General features: G+C 42.1%; 1 protein-coding gene across 2 annotated transcripts; it reads left to right on the top strand.

Moving 5' to 3' along the window:
- Positions 1-3,865: 3,865 nt before the first annotated feature.
- Positions 3,866-20,219, top strand: OPTN (optineurin). Of its 2 annotated transcripts, none has more exons than XM_056515154.1 (14): positions 3,866-3,929; positions 4,584-4,760; positions 6,436-6,638; positions 8,779-8,934; positions 9,966-10,042; positions 12,092-12,223; positions 13,347-13,428; positions 14,680-14,795; positions 15,485-15,634; positions 16,607-16,700; positions 17,320-17,478; positions 18,161-18,291; positions 19,027-19,106; positions 19,262-20,219. In XM_056515154.1, the coding sequence occupies exons 2-14, from the start codon at positions 4,595-4,597 to the stop codon at positions 19,381-19,383; spliced, it is 1,668 nt and encodes a 555-aa protein (XP_056371129.1). In that variant the 5' UTR covers positions 3,866-3,929; positions 4,584-4,594; the 3' UTR covers positions 19,384-20,219. The 2 variants fall into 2 exon arrangements, with proteins under 2 accessions (XP_056371129.1, XP_056371121.1); XM_056515146.1 differs by having other exon boundaries at positions 12,089-12,223.
- Positions 20,220-21,917: the final 1,698 nt, after the last annotated feature.

Genomic DNA, 21,917 nt, shown 5'->3' with positions numbered 1-21,917 from the left:
CTGAAGTCACAGCAAACACTCCAGCATTTATGCTGGCAAGAGGCCCAGATATTAATCAAAGTTAGTAGTTCTTCCACAGACATGCAGAGAGCTCTGTGGCAGAATAAAGCAAAGCCTCTTTAGGCACCTGAGCTGCTCAGAAGACACAATCCAGACCAGGACAGTGTATATTCCTTGTGTCCTGAGAGAGGAGACAGTCTTTGGGCTATGTCTGTACATTATCTATGGGATACTGGCCAAAATCAGGAGTTTCCAGCAGCTACTGCAACAACAGTCAAGAAGGTAATGCTGAGACTAGAAAGACAGGAAGAGTAAAGCCAGCATAAGAGACTCAGAGGCACAAGTTCCACATAATCCACGACAGACAGAGGTGGATAAATCATAAGCCCTGAGTGTATATAAGTAGAGATATTCATAGAAAGGTGTTCTTTGTACCAAAGCTTTCCAAAGTTCAAGCCTTGGCTGATTCTCAGGACTCAGCTCCCAGGTAACTGCAAAAACAGTACCTAAGATATTAGCCCAGACAGATGTGATAATTCAGCACAATTTTCCATCATTTCAGACTAAGCTAAACTGAATTATCCCACATTTGCTAGGGAGTCAGGGTGTACACAAAGACTGTTTCCATGGCTCAGATGCCACAAGGAAATTTCTTAAGTAACTTGACTTCATCTGAGCCCTCAGATCCAGAGCTAACCAAAGTCTTTATTTGCAAACAAATGTTATGGAGTGGTTTGGGGAAAGCTGGACACTTTTATACCTCTTATCTCCAAATGTTTATTATCTGTGCCATACAGCATAGAGACATGGGCTACTCCTAACTCAGCCCAGCAGTTCAGACCACTCACCAGGAGAGCCAGAACAGATCTCCTTCCTACACAGAGCCCACACATTTCATTTCTGTGTGTCACCTGTAACCTGCAGACAAAAGGATTCATCACATGAGAAACTGGTGAAAAAAAAAAATGTGAATAACATAAGAGGGCCCAAACAATTGCTTTATCCCTTGTCTTCCCACAAGGCTGATGTGCAACAGGAGTTTTGTGCAATCACTTCAATCTTCCTTAGACAGAAGACGTTTTTCTTTAATGTAAATAAATAATATCTCTTTTTTTTTCCACACAGCCTCTTTTGTTATCTATCCCCTTTCCATATCTACAAGGACTCTAATTTTTCCTTGGCTTTTAAAAAGCAAAGTGTTTCATTCCAATTAGAATCAGATATATGATTTCTGCTTCCAGGCAACCCACCTCCATTTTAAAATTGCCAGCAAGGACTATTCTTGCATTTGGATCTCTTCAAAGAATTGTGAGATACATAAATCTTACTGGCAGTGAAGCATACACTAAAAAGATAAACTGCTTCCCCAAAACTTGGGTATTTGTGGCTTTAATAAGATCTCTGGTCAAAAATTAATTTTGGGTACTAAAACCAGACCTGGGATTACTGAGGGAACAAACAGCTATCAGGAGTGTAAAAAAACAGCAAATGTTTATTTTAACTCCTCTGACAAGTAAAATTCAATTTTCTTTGCTGCATATGCAGTAGGGTCTTGCTGTCTGCAAGAATTTAGCTCAGAGCTCAAATAAAAAGCTATGATGAGCTGCTAATAATTCTGTTCCTCAGTCTCTCAGAAGGTTTCTTTATTGCCCCTCTAACTCCCATACATTCCTGTCTAACCTCCAGGCACAGATGCAGTGATGGGAGATGACAGCAATTCCAAGATCACACTCCTTCACACAGAGAAGATCTCACTGTACCATCAAGGAGGCAGACTGTTCATTAGCAGTGTAAGCAAAAAGCACATGGATTATGGACTCAGAAAGCATACATCTGCTATCAGACCTTTTCTTTGCCATGTAGGGGGTCCCAAATGTTTGCTGGCTTTATTTCCTGGGAGATTTGTAAGCTGAACCTGTAAAAGGACTCCTCTGTGTCAGTGTCCACCATCCAAGGGGCACCTTACTTCTCTCCCTCATCCTGGGAAATCCCTGGCTGTGGCACTTGGAAGGTAGCTGGGGAGACCAGCCCATGGAAAGGCCTGATTTCATTAAACAATATACAGCTCACAACTCCTAGGAGATGGCAAAGCAGCATTTCAAACCAAAAGAGCTTATTTTCGAGCCATGGGGTTTTTTAATTAAAGATTGGTATTTTCCACATCGGTATGTAGCTGACATTTTAGCTACAATGGCTACAATTTTTCACATTGTAAACGAAGGAACCAAAACGTCATGGTTGTCTTTATTACATAAGAAGAGGCAGTTGAGGTACTGCCAGGTCCATGTGAAAAGCAAGGTTACCTTTCCTGGTAGATTTTAAAAGGTTTAATAAAAGACAATAAGGCACAAATAATAAAGCAAAAGGTTATAATGGCCAGGTGCTTGGCATTCAGCCAAGAGCACCTCTGCTGTTTTGGGGACACCCCTTAAATTCATCAGCTTGTTGCATATTTATAGACCCACCATACATTTTCAAATTTTTCTACAAACTGTTTTCCATATTCCAAAAACTGTTTTACACGGTCACTCCTTGAGTCCACCTTTTCAGAGCATGCATGTTTCTTGGCTGTGGTTTTAATTTATTTTTCTTATCAGTCTTAACTTGGGCTGTGGTCTTCAATTTCTGCAGTTGGTGCTGGTAGCTGGTGTATCAGCAGTAGATGTCTTCACTGGGTGTTATCCAACCAAGCAGGCAGTTCACTTACTACAAAGACACTTTATCAGCCTATGTTACTCCTAAAGAAAACCATATCTTAAAAACCATTTCAACACCACACATATTGTATCCACCCTAATATTTGCGAAAAGCCAATTATATATATACATAATATGTATTTATAACACCCACATCCTGCTAAGCACAGTCACAAAGCACTGGGGCTGTGCAGGATGGATGACCCCAGCTAACCCCATCCCTGGAATCTGGCATTTAAAGGCTTCCAGGGCTAGACACTACATCCAGCCACAACATTTGACAGCCATTAGTGGACTATACCCCCACAGCATGGCAAACCCCCTCCTAATTGATTTGACCCTGTGGCAAAAATCACTAAGTTCCCTGTGCAATAACATTTCCTTCCGTTCACCTCACACTCACCTCTCGATCGTTTTTCAGGCCTCATGCCAGGAGAAGCCATTCCTCCCCCTCGCACTGGGCAGTGGGAGCCACACCTCGAGCAATGTGCCCTGTTCTGGGTCCCTCAGCTCAGGAGGACACCGAGGTGCTGGAGGGGCTCAGAGAAGGGCAATGGGGCTGGGGAAGGGTTTGGAGCAGGAGTCGTGTGAGGAGCAGCTGAGGGAGCTGGGTTTGTTTATCCTGGAGACTTTACCGCCCTCTACAAGTCCCTGACAGGAGGGTCAGGTGGATCGGGATCTGCTCCCAGGAAATCAGCAACAGGATGAGAGGACACGGCCTCAAGCTGTTCCAGGGAAGCTTTAGGCTGGACATTGTGAGGAATTTTTTCACGTAAAGAGTGATTAGACATTGGAACGGGCTGCCCAGGGAGGTGGTGGAATCACTGTCCCTGAAGGTGACTGTAAAGGAAGGTCTGGAAGCGGCAGTCAGTGCCATTGCCTGGTTGACAAGGTGCTGCTCAGTCATAAACTGGACTCGAAGATCTCAGAGGTCTTTTCCAGCCTCATGGAAACGCAGTATTTTTCCCCCTGAGGAGCAGCGCTCCCCACACGACCTCGCTGCTCCACGGGGGATTTGAGTCCCGCTCCGCCGGGCCGGCGGCCCTCAGGGCGGGAGCCGGGAACGCGAGAAGGAAGCGAACGCTGCGTGCCCGGGGGTGGGAGGTGCTGAGCTGGGAAGTCCCCGCGGAGGAGGAGGAGGAGGAGGAGGAGGAGGAGGAGGAGGCGGGGGAGGGCGGGCAGTCCGTCCGTCAGCTGAGCGGGGCCGCTGCTGCTATGGGCGCGCCGTGAGGGGTGAGCGGGGACGGGGTCCCTGAGGGGGGAACAGCCCAGAACGGGGGGCGGCGGCCGCTATGGCCGGGCTGGTCCGGTGACTCGGCGGGTCCGGGGTGGGCCTGCGGGAAGGAAGGGCCAGGCGGGGAAATGCCGCTTTGCGGCTCCCGGGGGCTGGTCTGGCCCAGGGACGGAGCGACCGTGCCTGGGCAGCGGCGGGTGCAGGCGCCTCAGCCTCCCCAGCACCGCGGAGGGATGTGCAGGAGAACGGGAAAAGGGGAAAAGAAAGCGAAAATGAAAGTTAAAAATCAGCGGAAATGGGCTCTCGGCGTTAAAGGCAGCGCCGACAGGGCCGGGCGGACGGCGGGGCCCGAGTATTGTCAAGGCTGGGAAGGGAGAGGGCGAGGCGGCAGTCTCATTCTCAGAGAAAATGGGCTCCTGAGGAAGGGATGGTTAGCCCGAAAGGCTCTTGGGGATCATGAGTTTTAGGCAATGGAAGATTTAACGTAGGCTCACGGATATACTCTGGTGTAACGGCCTTAGAGGGATTGAAGGTGCCTTTGTGCTGTGACAAGGCATATGGCTTGCATGTGTTAATAAAATGAGTGTGTGATTATGCTTTCTTTATAATTGGGCAAGATATTGAAAGTTTTCTCTTGGCAAAACTTATAACAGCTGCTTCGGAGATGTCCAGCAAGTTGAAAGGCCGTCCTGCTGAAAATGAAGAGCATTCCAAAAGTAAAATGGAAAACGGAGTGGACGGCACGGCTGTCCCAGCCCTTAACACCTACACTCCCGAAGAGATGGTGCAGCAGATGAAAGAACTAATCACTGAGAACAATGAGTTAAAAGGTGAATGAATGCGCACGTGAGCTGCTCTTAAAATACAAGAGCCCCAAGTCTCTTCTGAAGAGTTTGTTTTGTCCTATGAGTATGAATTCTGTGCTTCTTTGCCCTTGCTGGGTAGCATTCACTGTATAAACAACTTTGCAAGTGACAATGCCAGTTTGATAAGACACATCAATAGGATATTTGGTAGCAACATCAAATTGAATTGCTGTTGTAGATTAAGGGGAGGACAGCCCAATATTGGTAAGGGTGACTTACTTGCTCTAGGGTTTTATATGTAAGTAGGGTAGCACTGTGTATTTTAGAAGGTGACATGAAAAATCTCTTCCTATGATGTGCTGTTTGCTCATCAACGTCTAAAGGATTTTTTGGTTTGTCTTGTAGAACTGTTAGCTCCATTACAAACATTTTGCCAAAGCTGCATTAGGAGGGGGGTGGGTACTGTACCTTCTATACTTCAAAAAAGAGTGGTGGCTATGGCAGTGTACATCTGGGAGAAACCAATAGCCTTACCTGAAAATTCCTAATGATTTGAGTCCTTTGTGTGAGATAGATTTACTTCTGGATCTGGAATTTAGGTGTCAGTTATTTTTTTTCTTTAAATGATTAGAGCAAAACCCAGGGGATCTGAGAATTTTCTGTGTAAAAGACAGAGGTATCTCACTGTTTATATGACAGCAAACTATGAAGTCACATATCTCCTGTATTATGATTTTACACTGGTGTTTAAATTATTCCTGAATAATTTTTGGACCTGGTCCAAGTTCTTTGTCTCATGGGAATCTATCAGGAAAGTTGTTTGTAGAAGTATGTCTGGTATTTTGCTAAAAAACCTTATATAATATAATGTTCAGGGACATATTTACAGCTGCTGTAACCTATAACTTGCAGAATCATTCTCCAGACTATACTTTTGTTTCATAACCTGGAGGATTTATGGGCAGTTTATCATATGACATCAGGATTGTAATGGAAGTTACTGAAAAGTAAAAGTATAAAGGATTTTTAAGCAACCGGCTTAGAATTTTTTGCCTTTAAAAAAGCATGTCTAAAATAATTTCATCGACTCTGCCTAAAAATCTTGTAAGCATTTTGCAGTAGTAAGACTGATATTGTTACATACTGACTTTGTTACTTACAGGGAACTGACTCAGCTGTAAGTTGTTTGGTATATTTTTTCAATGCTTGCAATCGAATCTTAACCAAATGTTAGGGGAGAGCATTGTTTGACATATTTGAGACATTTGATTTGGTAGCATCTGTTTCCATACAGTAATTTACTAGTCTAGGATGTTTTCCCTGCCAAGTCTCAATAGTTTTAGAAGCTCAATTCAGCAGTTTCATTTGGGCTGATCATGTAAATACCACACACAGCAAGATACCAAGTATCTCTTGTGAACAATCCTCCTGGCTTCTTGGTTTAGGAAAAAGTAAAGAAGTGAGTGAGTGTGGGCATGTGATCTCAGCAGTGGCTTTAAAGCTATTTATTATAGTGCTAACTGTGATAAGTTTGGTTTTGGCTTGGTATTTAAGGTATGCCAGACAAAGGCTCACATTTCATTCCCTATTATTGCCAACCCATTTGATGCTGAAGAATGCTGAGCTCATGTAGTAGAAATCTGTTTTCATGGTCAGAGTATTAATGTGATTCAGTGTCTTCTCTCTGGCTACCATTTAGAAGCCATGAAGTTGCACAACCAAGCTATGAAGGACCGATATGAGGAACTTTCCACCTGGAGAGAGAAGCAGAAAGAAGAACGAGAATTTTATGAATTAAAGTTTAAGGAGGCTAAGCAGTGCTTGCAGGCCAAGTGCATTGAAAATGAACAGCTTCAGCAGCAACTTCAGAGCTTAAAGGAAAGAGAAGAAGGAGCTGAAATGGTAAATAAGGAATTGGTTAGATTGACATGCTTTTGAATTGAAAGTTTGGAGCATTCAGTCCCTTCTATGACTCTAGGATTCATCACACTGGGATGGTTTGGAGATTTGTTAACATTTCTGGTTTTTTATCCTTAGCTCTAAGAAATGGTCTTGATCTGACTTACCTTATAAAGTGAGGCCTTTCAGAGTGTAGCAACAGAAAATTATGGCCGAAATAATGTACTTTTTTTGGTAGTATTTAATAAACAATAATAATTAAACTTTTTTACATAATAAATAAGAGCTAGCATTTCTTGCTTTTTAAAATTTATTCTTGGATATCTCTCTACTTTATGCTTCCCTTTACTTGTTAGATTATCTGTCTTTCATGGTCATCTGATTGCTTTTTGTATTGTGTTTCCAGGAGCATGTTTCCAGGGAAAAGTTACGTGTAAACAAGCAAAAAAACTACTTGCCATCTCTTTTTTTTATATCAGTCTTCTTTTATGAAAGCTCTTTTACTGAGGTCAGATTAGATCTGTGTTTCTGCTGCTCCATTTGAGTCTGACTGAGCTTTCTCTCTGTGTCCTGCCTTTGACTCTGTCACACATAATTTTTAATGTTGCAGGTGGTTGCACAGTAGCCAGGCACCATTTTGCAGGTGGTACTGAAGGTGTCTGTGGGCAGAGGTGATCAAAACAAAACCTGCTTTGTGTCCCAAATAGTCATGTGAAAAGTTATGTAAGAAGTTCCATGCAGAGCCAAACAGATGCATTCTGGTGTCTGGTACCTCCAGGACTCATGTGGATTCTCTGTTGTCTGATGAGCATATTAACCTTTTTCTCAACAGAGTCACTAGTAGACTCTCCTTTCCTCTCCTGTTTTATGGAACTCTGTAATAAATGTTTCAGTATGTAAATCAAAATTGGCCAATAAGCTCAGAAGATGCAAGGGGGAGGAAAATCACGTTTAAATAATGTGATTGTGTAAGTATTACACAGTCTTTACAGAGTGAAAGTTGTGTTTCAGGATTGTCAAGAAAATTCAGGATTTCATAAATCATTCAGAATTCCATAAATCTGGAATATTTTTTAAGGGAAAGTAGAGGATTTTTAATCCTTCTATCTGTTGTAGAACTTCTTGTACTTTGAATGCCTAAAGTATGAAGTTGCCAGGGTTTTCCCACCTGCTTGAGAAATCTAAAATCTCTCCTTCCCTGGAACTGCTTCTAAATGCATCCTCTTACATATAAGTACAAAATCAGAGGCAGAAGCTGGTCAGAGGGGCAGAGTGGTATTGTGGGATAAGAGGCATTGTCAACATAGAGATAATATGGAGATTTGGCATAATCATAGCTTAGAATGTAATTCGGATTCCAGGAATTGTTCAGAATTGGAATTGATGGTATGTGGTGTAATGAAGGCATTATCAGGAGGTGGAAGCTCAGATTACAAAATAAGGAAGAAACAAACTCACAGGGAAAGTTTCATAATGGCATTTAAAGGAGAGGGAAAATGAGTCTTGCTGGTTATGTAGAGGCTTAAGAGTAACCTAGAGGAAGGGAAAAGGTAGAAGACAAAGGAAATGGTCATGATTGGAAGGAGAGAAGTTTAGGGACAATCTCTGAGGAACTGAGAGACTTTGTGGAAGGGATCTAGGACTTTGTGTGAAGGTCAAGGAATTGGGAAGATTTATACAAGGAAATGGGGTATAAAGAAGCTAGGTGGTGGGGAAAGACTAAGAATGGGGTGTGTGAAAAAGCTTGCTGCCCAACTGGTCTTTTCCCCCTTGAATCTTGGTTAGCTTTGGGAAAAGAGGAATAGGGATATGGGTGGGAAAATGCAGTAATTCTGATATCCTGTATGGTAGCAAAAGGCATAGATTCAGGCAAAAATGTACACCCTAATTATCTGTGCATTCAGAGAGTCAGTCCCATATTCTCCAGCAGTGGGATGCCCAGTGTTGGTTAAGCTGGTTTCAGAGTTTAGACTTCTTGCTGTTGAGTGAACCAAACCATAGTTTAGGAGTCTGTATGTACTGTATGGGGTTTTCAGGCAAGCCTGAACAGAAGAGGGAGGATGTAGGACACTGTTATGTTCAGGCTGCATGCTCCTTGGCTGGTGTTCCCTTTGGTTGGCTCATGCAGGTGTGTTTGTCCCAGGAGGGCAGCATGGCTCCCGAGAAGGAAGTGAGGCAGCTGAAGTCCCAGGTGCAGCGGCTCCAGGCTGAGAAGGCAGATCTGCTTGCCATCATTTCAGAGCTGCAAGTCAAGTTGAACATCTCAGCAGAGGATTCCTTTGTGGAGATTGGGATGAATGTAAGTAAAGGGAATAACAGGAACACAGTAACCTGCAGCCAGGTGCCAGGCAAAATAATTCTGTAATTCTTTGGTCTCTTACATTACCTGCTGTAGAGCACTTGTGTATTACAAGATAGTGTAAAAGTAGTGGTACAGGACTTGGAATTAATTTTTGTTATTCCACTTTAAAGCTCTAAATAAATTAATTTCATAGATAGCCTCTATTGCACTAGTTAAAAATGTTAAGTCTTAGTTGTAACTTCTGGGAATATCAGTCCTATGTTTTGTTAAGGGGCAGCACCTGTGCATTTTCTTTTGAGAATGGGGCTTACTTCCTACTGACATATCAGCAGAGATGCAGGCAAACAAAATGTAAATGCAAATCTCTAGAGAATATTCCCTAGAGGCATAATAATAATGTACTTTTTTACTGTTCTTCTATCTGGAAAATCTTCACAGGCAAACTGAAATGTGAAAATGCAGGCCTCTGCTATCCCTCTGTTCCCCATATCCTCTCTCTGGAAGGTAGATGTGCAACAAGAAATTTTAAAAATGTAATTAAAATTTGTTTGGAGTTGTCAGAGAAAACTCAGGGGTGTATTCTCCTTTTAATTTGCTAGAAGGATTTTCCTTTGGGCTGCAAAGATCAAGGAGTGGGGTTTGTAGTGGGAAAGAGGAGTGGTTCTTTTAGGAGGCTGGAGAGTGATTTTTAGGTTTATATTGAAAGTCACCTGTAGTGCCATTGACTTGCTGTGTGGTGCCCAGTCACTTTCACAGGGGAGGCTGTGGAGGTTGCTGATGAATGGAGAAGGGCAAATCTCATTGTTGTTCTTATTCTCTAATCAAGCTGGAAGAGATACAGGAAAAGGCATGTGAAGTATTTACATTCAGAATTTCCAAACATAAAGATGATCTGTAGGAGTTTTTTATTTATCTGTATTGCCATGATAGCAGTTCTCCCTGTTTTTTTTCATTCCTTAACTCAAATAAATAAAACCCTGTCCTGCTTAGTTCAAATACCAAGCTAATAGTGATTTTTTCTCTCCTAGGAAGGGGAAATAAATAGAACTGCAAATGAACATCAAGAGAATAGTGGTGAAATGCCCAGTAATGTTGCTGTCTACATGTACGTAGGTTCTTGTGTGATATGTGTGATCCAGACTTCTGCCTTGGGCTTTGTTTTCAATGTAAGGGAACTTCTTTCTCTGAGGAATGCACTAGAAAATCCTCTTTTTCTATGGCTTTGCACTCCTCCATTGCAGTAGCTCTACCTTCCTACCATGCAGTAAGACCCTCAGCTCTCTGATAATTTCCTTCTGATTTTTACTAGCTGACAAGAGTCAAGGAGTGCATATTCTGGCCAATTGGCCAGGCATTTATGGACATTCTGACTTGCCAACTCTTGAGGCTTCTAAGGGAGGCCAAACAGAAAAGAAAAAGAGGCTGCAGGGACTTTTTCCCTCCTAATCATTGGAGACCATCTAATAGAGTATCTGCCCTCTACTCAGTTATACTGATGTTGGTAAAGGTCAGAGGTCTTGTAGTCTTTCAGATCTGGCCCTGTTTGTGTGGTTGGTATGAAGTGTATCCATGACGGGGTAGACACATAGTGCAATATAGTCATTTTCAGGTTACTGGGTTTAAGATAGCAGCATTCTGTTCAGGTTACTTCTCAAAATTTGATCTTTACATCAGCTCCAGGACACAAGGGACTTTCTTGCCCCTGGCTGAACCTTTACTCCTCGTGGACATAGACATCTGATACTGTTCAAATTTCCATTTTGGATACTGCCCAGTTTAGCAGTTAGATGGTTTTGGCTGAACTCTTACTTTGTGCCTTTGCTTTTGAAAGGGAAGGATACAGAAAATGCTGACAACGTAGCAGGCCAGAAAGCAGTGCTCCATGTTGTCACTTCCTATGTCACTGCAAGGGAGAACAGTGCTTCAGTGTAATATCATAGGAACTTGTCCCTCAGCATGCAGATAAGTAGTTGACGGAGGAAAAACAAAAGGGTGTTGCAGTTGTAACTGTTACAGTAAAACTGTGAGAGTTGCTGACCACAGACGGAACTGCAAGGATTAAGCTTATTGTCAGTTGTGGCTTGTGAGAACACTGATTACGATAAGACATTCCCTGTGGAGTTTGCTTAGCTTTGGAGGAGAATCTGGGCCATATCTACAAGAACAGGGGGCATACGTAGCTCTTAAAATATTTCCAGTGTCACCACGTGTCTTTGTCCAGACCTGAAACTTTACACGGGTGCTGTTAACAGGTTCAAAGAAATGTGAACCACTCAGGATGGATTTATTTCTGTAAGGGTAGAACTGCACTAAAAATCCCCTGATAAAAGTTATTTACTTAAAATACCCTGGCTGAAAAGTCTTTTGGGGATTGAATTTTGCTCACCAGAGGTTACTAGCTCTCAAAAGCACACAGAAGACTCTGCTTTGGTTTCTTTTCTGAACTACAAAAGCAGAATTTTTAACACATGCTGTTTTACAGCTGAGAACTCTTAACTGTACAGTCTAACTTGCCTGTCTTCCATATAGTTTGGGGATTTTGACTTTCTGTCTATATGGCCATAAAAATGGATATAATGGAATACAGTATTTTATCACCTTGGTTTTTTGAGCTTTGCATTTGTTCTGGTTCAATTTACAGTAACATAATATGATTTTGAAAAGAGCTATGGAATGTGAGGAGGGTGAAACATTAAAGAGACTTTTTTTTCCAAAAAATAAAGTGATTTCTGATTACCATTTTAAGTGGAATATGCTATATTTTCTGTAAAGGAGCAAGGCAGAGATAAGCAATGTTCCCTGCTTTATTGGTAAAAAATGTTGTTTGTAGGAATAGACAGCAGCACTTGGCTGAATGGGCTGCAAAATAGGCCAGAGTAAGTGTATTTGGTTTCATATTGTCATGATTGCTTTGCTTTCCTTGCTTTAGTGCTGAATTGTTCCCTCTGCTGGAAGGGGACTGCCTGTGCCCTTCATTTGCATACACATGCTCCTGGTCTTGGCTCTTGGCAATTGGGAATGAGCCCTTTGCTCAGAGCACTGGTTTCCAGCACTGTGTGAAATGGTGGCCTCTGACTGGATCCCAGCATTAGGGTTAAAGGAGTGTGCTGCTAAAGGGGTAGCTGTTACTTATATCTGGTTTGGTTTGAAGCAGGAGCAAATCTGCAGATGAATCTAAGAATTTGGAGTCTGAGGAGCTAACTGTGAGCCAGCTGCTCTGCTGCCTTAGAAATGAAACTCAGAAGAGGGAAAAACTCGAGAAGGAGCTGCAGGATCACAAAGAGAGGTATGAAGTAGGTGCACTGTAACATTTGGAGCTCTTTTCTTTCAGGGCTGCTGTAGTTACCAAGTCTCTGAATGATCAGCAGCAAGCTGAAATATCAGTGTGATTTGGATGGGGAATTTCCTGAGCACTTGGTTGTAATAACATTTTGTGGTTGTCTGTATAGGGATAAACCACAATTCTCTTCCATGGGCAAAAGAGATTTTATTTTGCTTTCCTGAAATGCCACAGGTCAAGGCAAATTACCCATTTCCTCTTGGGTTTGAACAATCCCTGGGTTATTCAGAAAGATAGGATGACTAGTTGAGGCTGTTCTCTTCATTCACTCCTCCACAGTTGATTTTGTATGAATCATCTCTGTGTGGGGCCTTAACCAAATCACTTGTCTAAAACAGGATTGTAGTCCTCTTCGTGATATTGGCAGGCTACATTTAGCAGTGTGTGAGCTTGCAAAAGCTCCTTAGAAATGTCTAAAATAAGTTTAATTCCAAGCTTTTCTAAGAGAGAGAGTTTTCACAGTGAGATCTGTATGAGGATCTGTCTCAGCTCAGTTCTGTGGGTGTAGATCATCACGACTGTTCAGGAGTGGCAAATTCCCCAAGCAGTTCCATATCCCCACTTCAGAGAGACAGATAAGACTTCCTGGACATTATCTGCTATGAGAGGTTGGTGTCACAGTAATTGCTTCTATGTGGTCTTCCTAGAAGAGGTAATGAGCCATAACCAAACAATTCTTAGAAACCTCAGCCCCTGAAAATACCACAGGAAAACAGAGGCAATATTAATCACTGGATTCAGTGAACAGAGTGACCTACTTCCAAAGAGTTGGCAGTTTTGGACTGTACCAAAGATCAATCCCTTTGGACTGAATGTCATGACCTTCACCACACTTGCAGAGTTACACGTCCATTTTAATTAAATATACACAGTATCCTCTGTTCTTCAAGAACCTCCGTGATTGTGCAGGCCTTCCTGCATGTCTGTGCTTTCCATTCTGCCTTGGGGAGTTTTTAGTGGCTGTGATGTTAAAAAGAGAGTACATCACTTGCATGAAATCCTTGTATAGTCACAATCTCACCTGAAACATAAGCCAAATCCATCATTGTTGGCTCCTTCTCTTTTCCAGACTGTCAAAGCTGGAGAAGGAGACCAGAATCTGCCTGGAGAGCGGGACACAAACTGAACAGGAAGAAGAGAGTTTAGAAGCTGTAAGTTCCTGACCTCACCCAAGATACAACAACATACAGCTGACTTGTTGAGGTCACCAACCTCAGGGTCTAGATTTCCACTTGCACTCAGGGAGCAAGGGGCAATTGCCCTGCACAGGTAATGGAAGTGAACTTTGATGTATCTTAGAGGTGGTTCCAAATTGCACCAGCCACTGCAAAAGGGTGGGACTGGGGGCCAAGTACTCGGGAGGCTTGGCATAACTGCAGTTATACCACATTGCCCTGGCCATGCCCAGTAAACAGAGAGAAATACAGTAATTTCAAGCTCCAGAAATCATCTAGACTGCATGAATTTCCTTGCTGCTGCCTAGGTCAGCTTTTGGATCAGAATCCAGAAACAGCATACTGTAAAACAGACTTTAAATGTGGAGCTGGTATGGCACCTGCTTTAGGTTTGTTTGTTTCAGTGGGATTACAGTGGTGGGGCATAACTGTCTTGTATTGAGATGCAGTTCCAAGTAAAAATTTGGTCCTGATGTTTTCAATTAAGATTTGAAAGAATGCTGGGGTTTGGATTCAGCTCCAGTCAGATGCTTAAACTTCTGTGCCTGCAGCTGTAAGCTTCTGTGTGAGGTGAGAGTGCAATCCCAAAGCCTTGGAGGTCGATGCTGGTTCAGTGCACCTGCATAATACAGGCAACTAAGAGTGCTTGTGTGTGAGTTTCTGAAGTGCTGCATGGGACTTGGAAAATGCTGTGGGACCTGCTGGAGACCTGTGCCCTTGTGAAGGTCAGAACAAGTATTTTAGGACAGGGCTGGGTTGATTAAACAAGACCAGTCTGCAGTCAGACCAACAGAAGCCCTTCCTAGGGAAAGCAGATGATGTCACAGTGAATTAATGTTTTCCAGTGCTCTTATCTCCACTTTGCCTGAGTTACAGCCTGGGCCCAGTACTCCTCATTGAAGTGGATACTGAGGTCAGCACTTGTGCTTGTGCTGGCAGCTGTTTCCATGTACACTGCTGTGTTTCTTCAGAGGCTCTTGTCAGCAGAGCTCATGTTACCTGCCTCTGTGGTAAAATGTAGCTCTTTAGTGGAACAATGGTGGTGTGCAGTGTGGAATAATTGTAAAACCTTGTAGATGAGGCTTTATTACTGAGTATAATTGACTGTAATTGTGCAAACTAACCTAGGCTGTTTTCTCTAGACTGAGACTTCCTGCTTATTTTTCTTAGCCTGTAACTTTATCTTGAATTGTCCATACGTAATTCTCATTATTTTTTCTCTACAAGGTTGGCAGTGAAGTAGAAGCCCTGAATCTGCAAGTTTGTGCTCTGTTTAAAGAGCTTCAGGAAGCCCATGGGAAGTTAAAAGAAGCAGAATTGATTCAGAAGAAACTTCAAGAAAAGTAAGGCTCAGAAGATCAAAAGCTCTGTCATGACACCCAGTACATATTTGTATGACAACTCCCATCCTGGGGAACTCACCAGCTCTATAAATATCAACATAATTCATAGAAGTGCTGTTAAAAAATGCTGCTGCTTTGTAAGTGGTGGAGTGCAGAAATACAGCAATTGTCAGAAAATCTGAGCTGCCAACCTAGTTCTACAAATAGAACCTCAGTGCCTTGAATTTTAAGATTTGGGTTTTAACCCTTCATGATGTAAGGAAAAATATTTTATTTTCTTCTTCACATAATCAATCCCTATTCTGGCTTTAGGGGAAAAGCCAAGGGACTTGGTAATAACCTTTTCACATGAGCTGTCTGGGCTTTTGAAGAAAATTGTGTAGATTATAAAAGTGGTTACAAGACCCTCACATTTTTGCTTAGTTTCCTGTCAAATTCCAGTTCTTTGAGATTCATAATAGTAAGAAAGTAAATGTTGGTTTCTATAGCTTTGTTTTCTCATAGTTGTGTATAGATTGATTTTTGTCTTTCCATGTTAATCATCAAAATAAGCCTTTAAAGTGAAATACTTTACAATTTGAAATACTTTACAAAATGAAGTACCACACAAGTACTGTTTGCTGTATGTCTCATGGGACAAATCCATCAGGAGAGAGTGAACAGGTCAATCTTTTTCTCTTTTCTATCAGGTGCCAGGGACTGGAAAGAAAAAGCTTGGCTGCTGCATCAGAATTGGAGGAGAAGCAGCAGCTAATATACACCATCAAAAAGCTGGAACTTCAGGTGGAGAGCATGCAGGCAGAGGTCAAGCTGGAACAAGCCAAGACACATGAAGAAAAGTGAGTATGACTTGGCTTTGTATTCCAGGAAGGTATTGTCAGTGAAGAGGCAAAGTCCAAGGGGGCCTGGCGAAAGGAGAATTGAATCTGAAGTACTATTTTTGTGTCCTGCACCCTTTGAAACTATGCTATATTTGTAGATTATGAAGTAGAAGTCTGTATTCTTTCATCTACTGAGCCCTTTACTTAGGAATACTTGAGCTGTCAACTCTGACTTGTATCTTCCTTTAATCATGAAGTCAAAGGTGGAATGGAACCGGGTGTAACAGACAAGTGGAGGAAGCAGAGAAGTGACAACAGCTGTGCCACTGACTAGCTGGGGTAAATGTGGACACATCCTGGAGGGCAGGGACAAGTCAGGTGGTGACAGTGCTGGGAAAGTGACACTAGTGAAGAGGTCTGCAATCCCTACAGTATGTTTGCATTAGAAGAGTCAAGTGTGTGGTAAGGCTGAGGTAAAGAGAGGCTGTTTGCTTTGGCTCCCTGCTTCCTTTCATGTGCAGTCCATGTAAGGAGTGTGAAAATGTCAGTCCAGGCTATTCAGAGAGGCTGAACTTCCTGAAGGACACGTCTTCAGCTGCTGCAGAAGCTACTCATTATCTTTGGAGTCTGTGTCTGGTTATTCTGATGAATTCTCCTTCACCTGAAGTCTGAGTAAAGACTTGGATGTCTTCCTGAGAGCGGTGTTACATTTTGAACAGAATTTGTGAGCTTCATTTAAAAATACTGAGTGATGGATTCTTCAATAAGAAATGCAGATGATCAGTAAGGACATTGGTTTGCATTCAATCCGTGGATAGAGCAGCACAAACTCATTGGAAGAGAAATGTTGAGACATGGAGCATGACTTTTTCTCACCAGAAATGCAGACTGATGTGCAAGGAGCTGGTAGTGGCATTTTTTTAAGTTCTAACATTATTTAGATTTCAGAGAATTGTTTCAAATCTTCATCTCTTTTCTTGTCATAAACAGGACAAGATACAATAACCTCCAGGATTCATATAGCAAACTCCTTCCAGAACTCACTGAGGCAATGAAAAAAATTGATGAAATGAAACTCAAAGAGGTAAACTCATCACAAGAAGAAATCATAATTAATTAGGGGTGTGGGGGAAGGGATGGGAGAACATCTTTAGGATCAAATTTGGGCAGGAAACAACTGCCATCTCTTCTCCATGATTACATGCAACATAGCAGCACTGCTCTGATAAACACAGATCATGTGCTGTCAGTTACAGAAAATGTTATCCACACATCAGTACTTTCATGGTGGTTTCTGGGTAAGGTCTAATCTGCAGTGCAATGCAGCATCATTTATAAAAATGTGGGAAGGTAAATCTCTAAACATTTTTGCATTCTTAAATAGAATGCCTGCCACACTGAGGTCTTGTTAGGAACTAAACCACCATGGAAGTGCCATATTGTTCTGTGTAATTTTAGAAACTAGGAAAACATCTCTTACAGTGTACAGTAGGGGGTTGTCTTTTAACTTGGTGCAATGGAGTTTGAAAGCCCAAAACTAATGGTTAAGGTAAAATAACACTCACCACTGCTGTCTTAGTCGAAGTTCCTTTGGTGACCAAAATGGGAACCTTTTCCAAGGACAGGAGGAGTAAGAAGCAAACTTTCACTTTGAGGAGGGTCATATTTGGAGTTTGTCTCGTAATCACAGTTCTTCTTTGCAGCTGGACAGAGTAGATAAAGCTGTGGTGGAACAACTGACAGCAAAGGTGGAGTTGGCAGAACAAGCCCTTGCTGCAAAACAGCTCCAGATAGATGAAATGAAGCAGTTAATTGCTAAGCAGGAGGAGGATCTTGAAACTATGTCTGTGCTCCGTGCTCAGGTATCATCTCTTCTTCACAAAGTGGCTATTTCCCCCACCCAGTATTCAGAAACCAGGAGGTATTTAATGGCTCATTCTGGAGTGCTGAATACATTTTCTTAACTTCAAGGCATAATTCCCCTTACTTGGTTTGCCTTGCAGATCCCTGCAGAGCCTTTACCCACTATATTCTAGGGATCTGTAGGAGGAACTGTGTATGCTGGAGTCTGGCACAACAAACAGAATTTGGGAATAGATGTGTGTTTAGAACCACTGGCTTAAGAATCACTGCATATGTTTAGGAATTATTTTACTCAAACCAGCACGTGTTAAGGGACTAAAAAGAGTTTGCCTTGCATTTAAGGTACAGAACTGGTATCTTCAGATAATTCCACTATCTGAACCGTGGATTTGTCAGTATAATTAGTCAAGTCACCTCCTGCTTGTCTGTGCCTTGTTTCTGCTTCTGTACAACAGAGGCAATACCTGTGTCCCAGGTAGGATACTTGGAGTATCTTTTACAGAGTCCAGAAACTGTTAGGTCTCCTTCACCTTGTGAGAAGTACAGGTCTTGGCTTTGCAGTGTGTGCGTGGTTTGAGTAGGTGCAGATTATGATACAGATTTGTGATTTTGACATGAAACATACAAATATGGTTCAGTCAAAGTTACAAATTTTCAGCCTGATTTCGTTTCTCTGATCAGATGGAGGTTTATTGTTCTGATTTCCATGCTGAGAGGGCAGCAAGAGAGAAGATCCATGAGGAGAAGGAGCAGTTGGCTGTTCAGCTGGCATACCTGCTAAAAGAGCAGCAAAACCTTGAAGATCTTGGCCGGTGAGAACAGACTTTGGCTGAACTGCCTTTGCACTGTCTTGTTACTCTGTATGTTGATGTTGACCAACATTGTCTTTTGAGTGTCTCAGTGGAAATAACTTCGCAGACATTTCTTGCTTAATTTGAATTTAAAAGGAGAGAAAAAAGTGAATTGGCTGACTTCTCGATTTTCTGATAGAATCTCTGTAAAGTGTGTTTGTTCTTAGTTGGATGCTTTAGTAAGTTTTCATTTTGGATTTGGATTCATGCTTGGTAAATTCTTCTTGTTGATCCGTGTGAGTTTCTTTGGGTTCTGGCCTCAATTTTAGCTGTGAATCTGCAACTAATCTTGCTGCATGTGTGCCAGAGATATCTGCTGCTTCTCCAGGAGGCAGTGGTGAGTACACAGTTCCAAGTACCATGGTAGTTGAATCAAGTTACATTTCATATTAACTGTACACAGACCTTTTTATGGTATAACTTACTTTTCTACTTAAAGCAAATTTGCAGTTTTCTCTAAACAGCTGAGAGTCCTTGGAGCTTTCCAGAGAAGTGTGCCCTAGATCCCTTGGTATGTGACTGCCCAAATCCTGCTGCTGGTATCAGTTGCATGACCCTGATTTCAGCAGACCTCTGGCGTGATCTCACAAAGCAGTGGCATTTCTAGGTCCTGTTTCTGAGCAGCAGTTGTGAACTAAATGCATGACCAGTTGACAGGAGTCTGTTTTCAGAGCCTGACTTGTTTATTATCCACAGAACCTCTCTGGCAGAGATGCAGAGTCGCCATGGAGCCAGGATGCCAGATAGGGAGCACTCACCTCACCTTGTCCAAAGAGGTACTGCAAGCACCTTCTCCTCGGGGTCAGGTTCAGGTTAAACCAACTTTGCTTGGCTGCAGACAGCTTCCCTGTGGTTATTCTGGCAGCTGGGTAGCTGCAGAGAGCAAAATTGGGTAATATAATACTTAATGATTTATCTTCTCTGCTTGCAGGAACTAATAGTCAAGATTGGCCAGAGCAGCGGAATATTTCAATTTATTCATGTCCTAAATGTGAAGAAATTCTACCTGATTTGGACACACTGCAGATTCACGTTATGGACTGCATTAATTGAGTGATGCCCTCCAGTTCTTTATCTTCTGGCATTTCAGCCACCAAACACTTTGAGGGTTTTGCCTTCTTGCTCAAATAATGCTCAGCTCTTATGTCCTATGAAGGAGGTTTTCAGGGGTTTGCTTATTTATTCAGTGGGAAAAGAGTAAAACTCTTCCCCTGCCCTGTAGCCACTAATCTTGCAATCTGCTTTAGGGAAGACGTTTTCATAGATTAACAACATGGATGTTCTACAGAATTCAGTGTGTGTCTGATGCTTATGAAACCTTTCAGGAACATTCCCCTGAAGTGCTCTGCTCTACGGCTACTCTGCAGAATGGGGCTGAATCACTGAAGTTGGAGGAGAGATATTTGCTGATCGAATATATATATATATATAAAATATATGTGAGCCTGTAAATACTTCGTCTGTTATATACTATATACCAGGAAAGTAATACATGAAAAAAGCTATTCAGCAAAAAAGAATAGTGCTGTATTCATCAAGCATTTGAAGTGAATCCTGCTCTTTCTCCAGATGGCCATTTCATTGCTGCCCTTGTGACCATACTAATCTGATGTTAAATTTTTGATGGCTTATGTAACTTCTTGCTTTAGCCAGATGAGGGTAAGGTTTAAAATTGATCAGCTAGGTCTGATACATGTAGCTCCTGGTGTACTCAAGTCACTTGGTTTTATAGAACTGTTAATTTTTATGATGTTGTCTTAATTTTTCTTTATTCTAATAATTTGAACTTGTACAGTATTGTGGTAGAACGCTCTGAGATGGATGTAACCTAATTTAAAAAGACTATAGTGGATTTTCATCAAAATAAATCTATTGCAGTTATAAATTTATCTGTGCCTGTGAATACTTGGGAGACAAACAGGATTGCAAATCCCTATGTCTGAAAAGCTTGTGTAGAAACAGCTGTAGTGGATTAGTTCTATTCTTGTCCTCCCAGGTGTTTTTATCTCAACAAAAGAGAGACAATCCCTTTTTTATTATTCTAGTTTTTTACTTGCTTGTTGTCACTGTTGTTCTAGTAATCACTTTTAGACTCTGGATTCTTATTTTCTGTTATAGCTCATCTGTAGCTTCATCCATAATTCCAGGTAACACAAGAGCTGACTTTTGTGAAGAGGTATTTGTCAGCCTCATTGCAACCTTCTTCATCAATTACAAGTAGTCCCAGCAGATGCAATCTCTTACTGGCTTTTAATTGGCTCCTTTTGACAGTAGGATTTACGGGCTTTTTTTACCCTGAATCCAATGTTATTATGGGAGCTTGTGACAGTTACAGATTCTTCAACAATTAAAATCTGATGGAAATGCTAGTAGGCCAGAAGCAAACTAAAAGAATAATAATAGAGCTGATTGCATCTGAGAAGTATTAACCTTAATGAAAACACAGAGAATCAATGCGAAAGGCCAAAGAAGGAATAACTTATGCATTTGTCAAGTCAAAATGAATCATCTGAGGAAGTTTCAGAGAGAGGGGATGTTAGCACAGGAGTGCTAACAGGAAAACATGGGCATTAGATGAAATAGGTCTTCATAGAAAGATAAAAGAGCAAGTACAAATCAGGAGGGGCAAGCGCTTCCAAAGAATAAAGCCACAATACACTGAAACCTGTCTATGCTACAGGGAAGAGTATTTTTTTTTTTGTCCTTACGAACTGCAATGCAGCAAGGAGCTTGCACATCCTCAGAAATATTTTTCACAGAATTACAGCTCTACCAAATAAAAACTGACCAAACCACAAAATTTTGTCCACTGCATGTGACAATAACTAGGATTGAATTTGGTGGTGTAACACAAGTGTTGATGTTGTTTAGGTTATCCAGATGGGGAGGGCACCTGCTGTGACCTGAGGCCACTCTGCACAGGCAGGGGCAGCTCTGCAGCTAAAGGGGCTCACCCAGAGCCTGTATCAGGAATAGTGTGTCCAGCAGGACTAGGGGTGTGATTCTTCCCTCTGTTGTGGACAGTGGTGTGGCCACAACTTGAATCCTGTGTCCAGTTCTGGCCCCTCAATTTAGGAGAGGAATTGAGGTGCTGGGTTGTGTCCAGAGAAGGGCAATGGCTCTGGGGAAGGGGCTGGAGCACAGGTCTGAAGAGGAGCAGCTGAGGGGCTCAGCCTGGAAAAAAGGAGGTTAAAAGGGAGATATTTTCACTCTCTACAAGTCCCTGACAGGAGATTGTAGGCAGCTGGGTGTCGGGCTCCTCTCCCAGGCAACCAGCGACAGGATGAGAAGAAACGGCCTCAAGCTTCACCAGGGGAAGTTTAGGTTGGACATTGGTAGGAATTTGTTCACATAAGGGATGATTCGACATCAGAATAGGCTTCCCAGTGAGAGGTATATTGGATTTTTCTTTAAAAACGAGCTGTGGATTTGCTAGTAGATAAAGCTAGCACTAAGAGATAAAAGAAGCAATGGTATGGATTCCACTGACTGATGAATGAAAAAAGATATTTGCATTTACAAACAAATTGTAGGCTTGCTGATAAATTAAATTGGATATTGGAAGATAAAAGAAGCAATGGGGAAAA

Source organism: Oenanthe melanoleuca, chromosome 1A, assembly GCF_029582105.1.
Source record: "Oenanthe melanoleuca isolate GR-GAL-2019-014 chromosome 1A, OMel1.0, whole genome shotgun sequence".
Classification (NCBI taxonomy): Eukaryota; Metazoa; Chordata; class Aves; order Passeriformes; family Muscicapidae; genus Oenanthe; species Oenanthe melanoleuca.
This window is presented reverse-complemented; position numbering and strand designations above follow the sequence as displayed.

Excerpts from the sequence above, each read along its gene's own strand:
- OPTN (XM_056515146.1), top strand. The coding sequence starts at position 4,595 with ATGTCCAGCAAGTTGAAAGGCCGTCCTGCTGAAAATGAAGAGCATTCC. Across the intron at positions 8,935-9,965 it reads TTGTGGAGATTGGGATGAAT|GAAGGGGAAATAAATAGAAC; the intron begins GTAAGTAAAGGG and ends TTTCTCTCCTAG. Across the intron at positions 10,043-12,088 it reads AGTAATGTTGCTGTCTACAT|CAGGAGCAAATCTGCAGATG; the intron begins GTACGTAGGTTC and ends TTTGGTTTGAAG.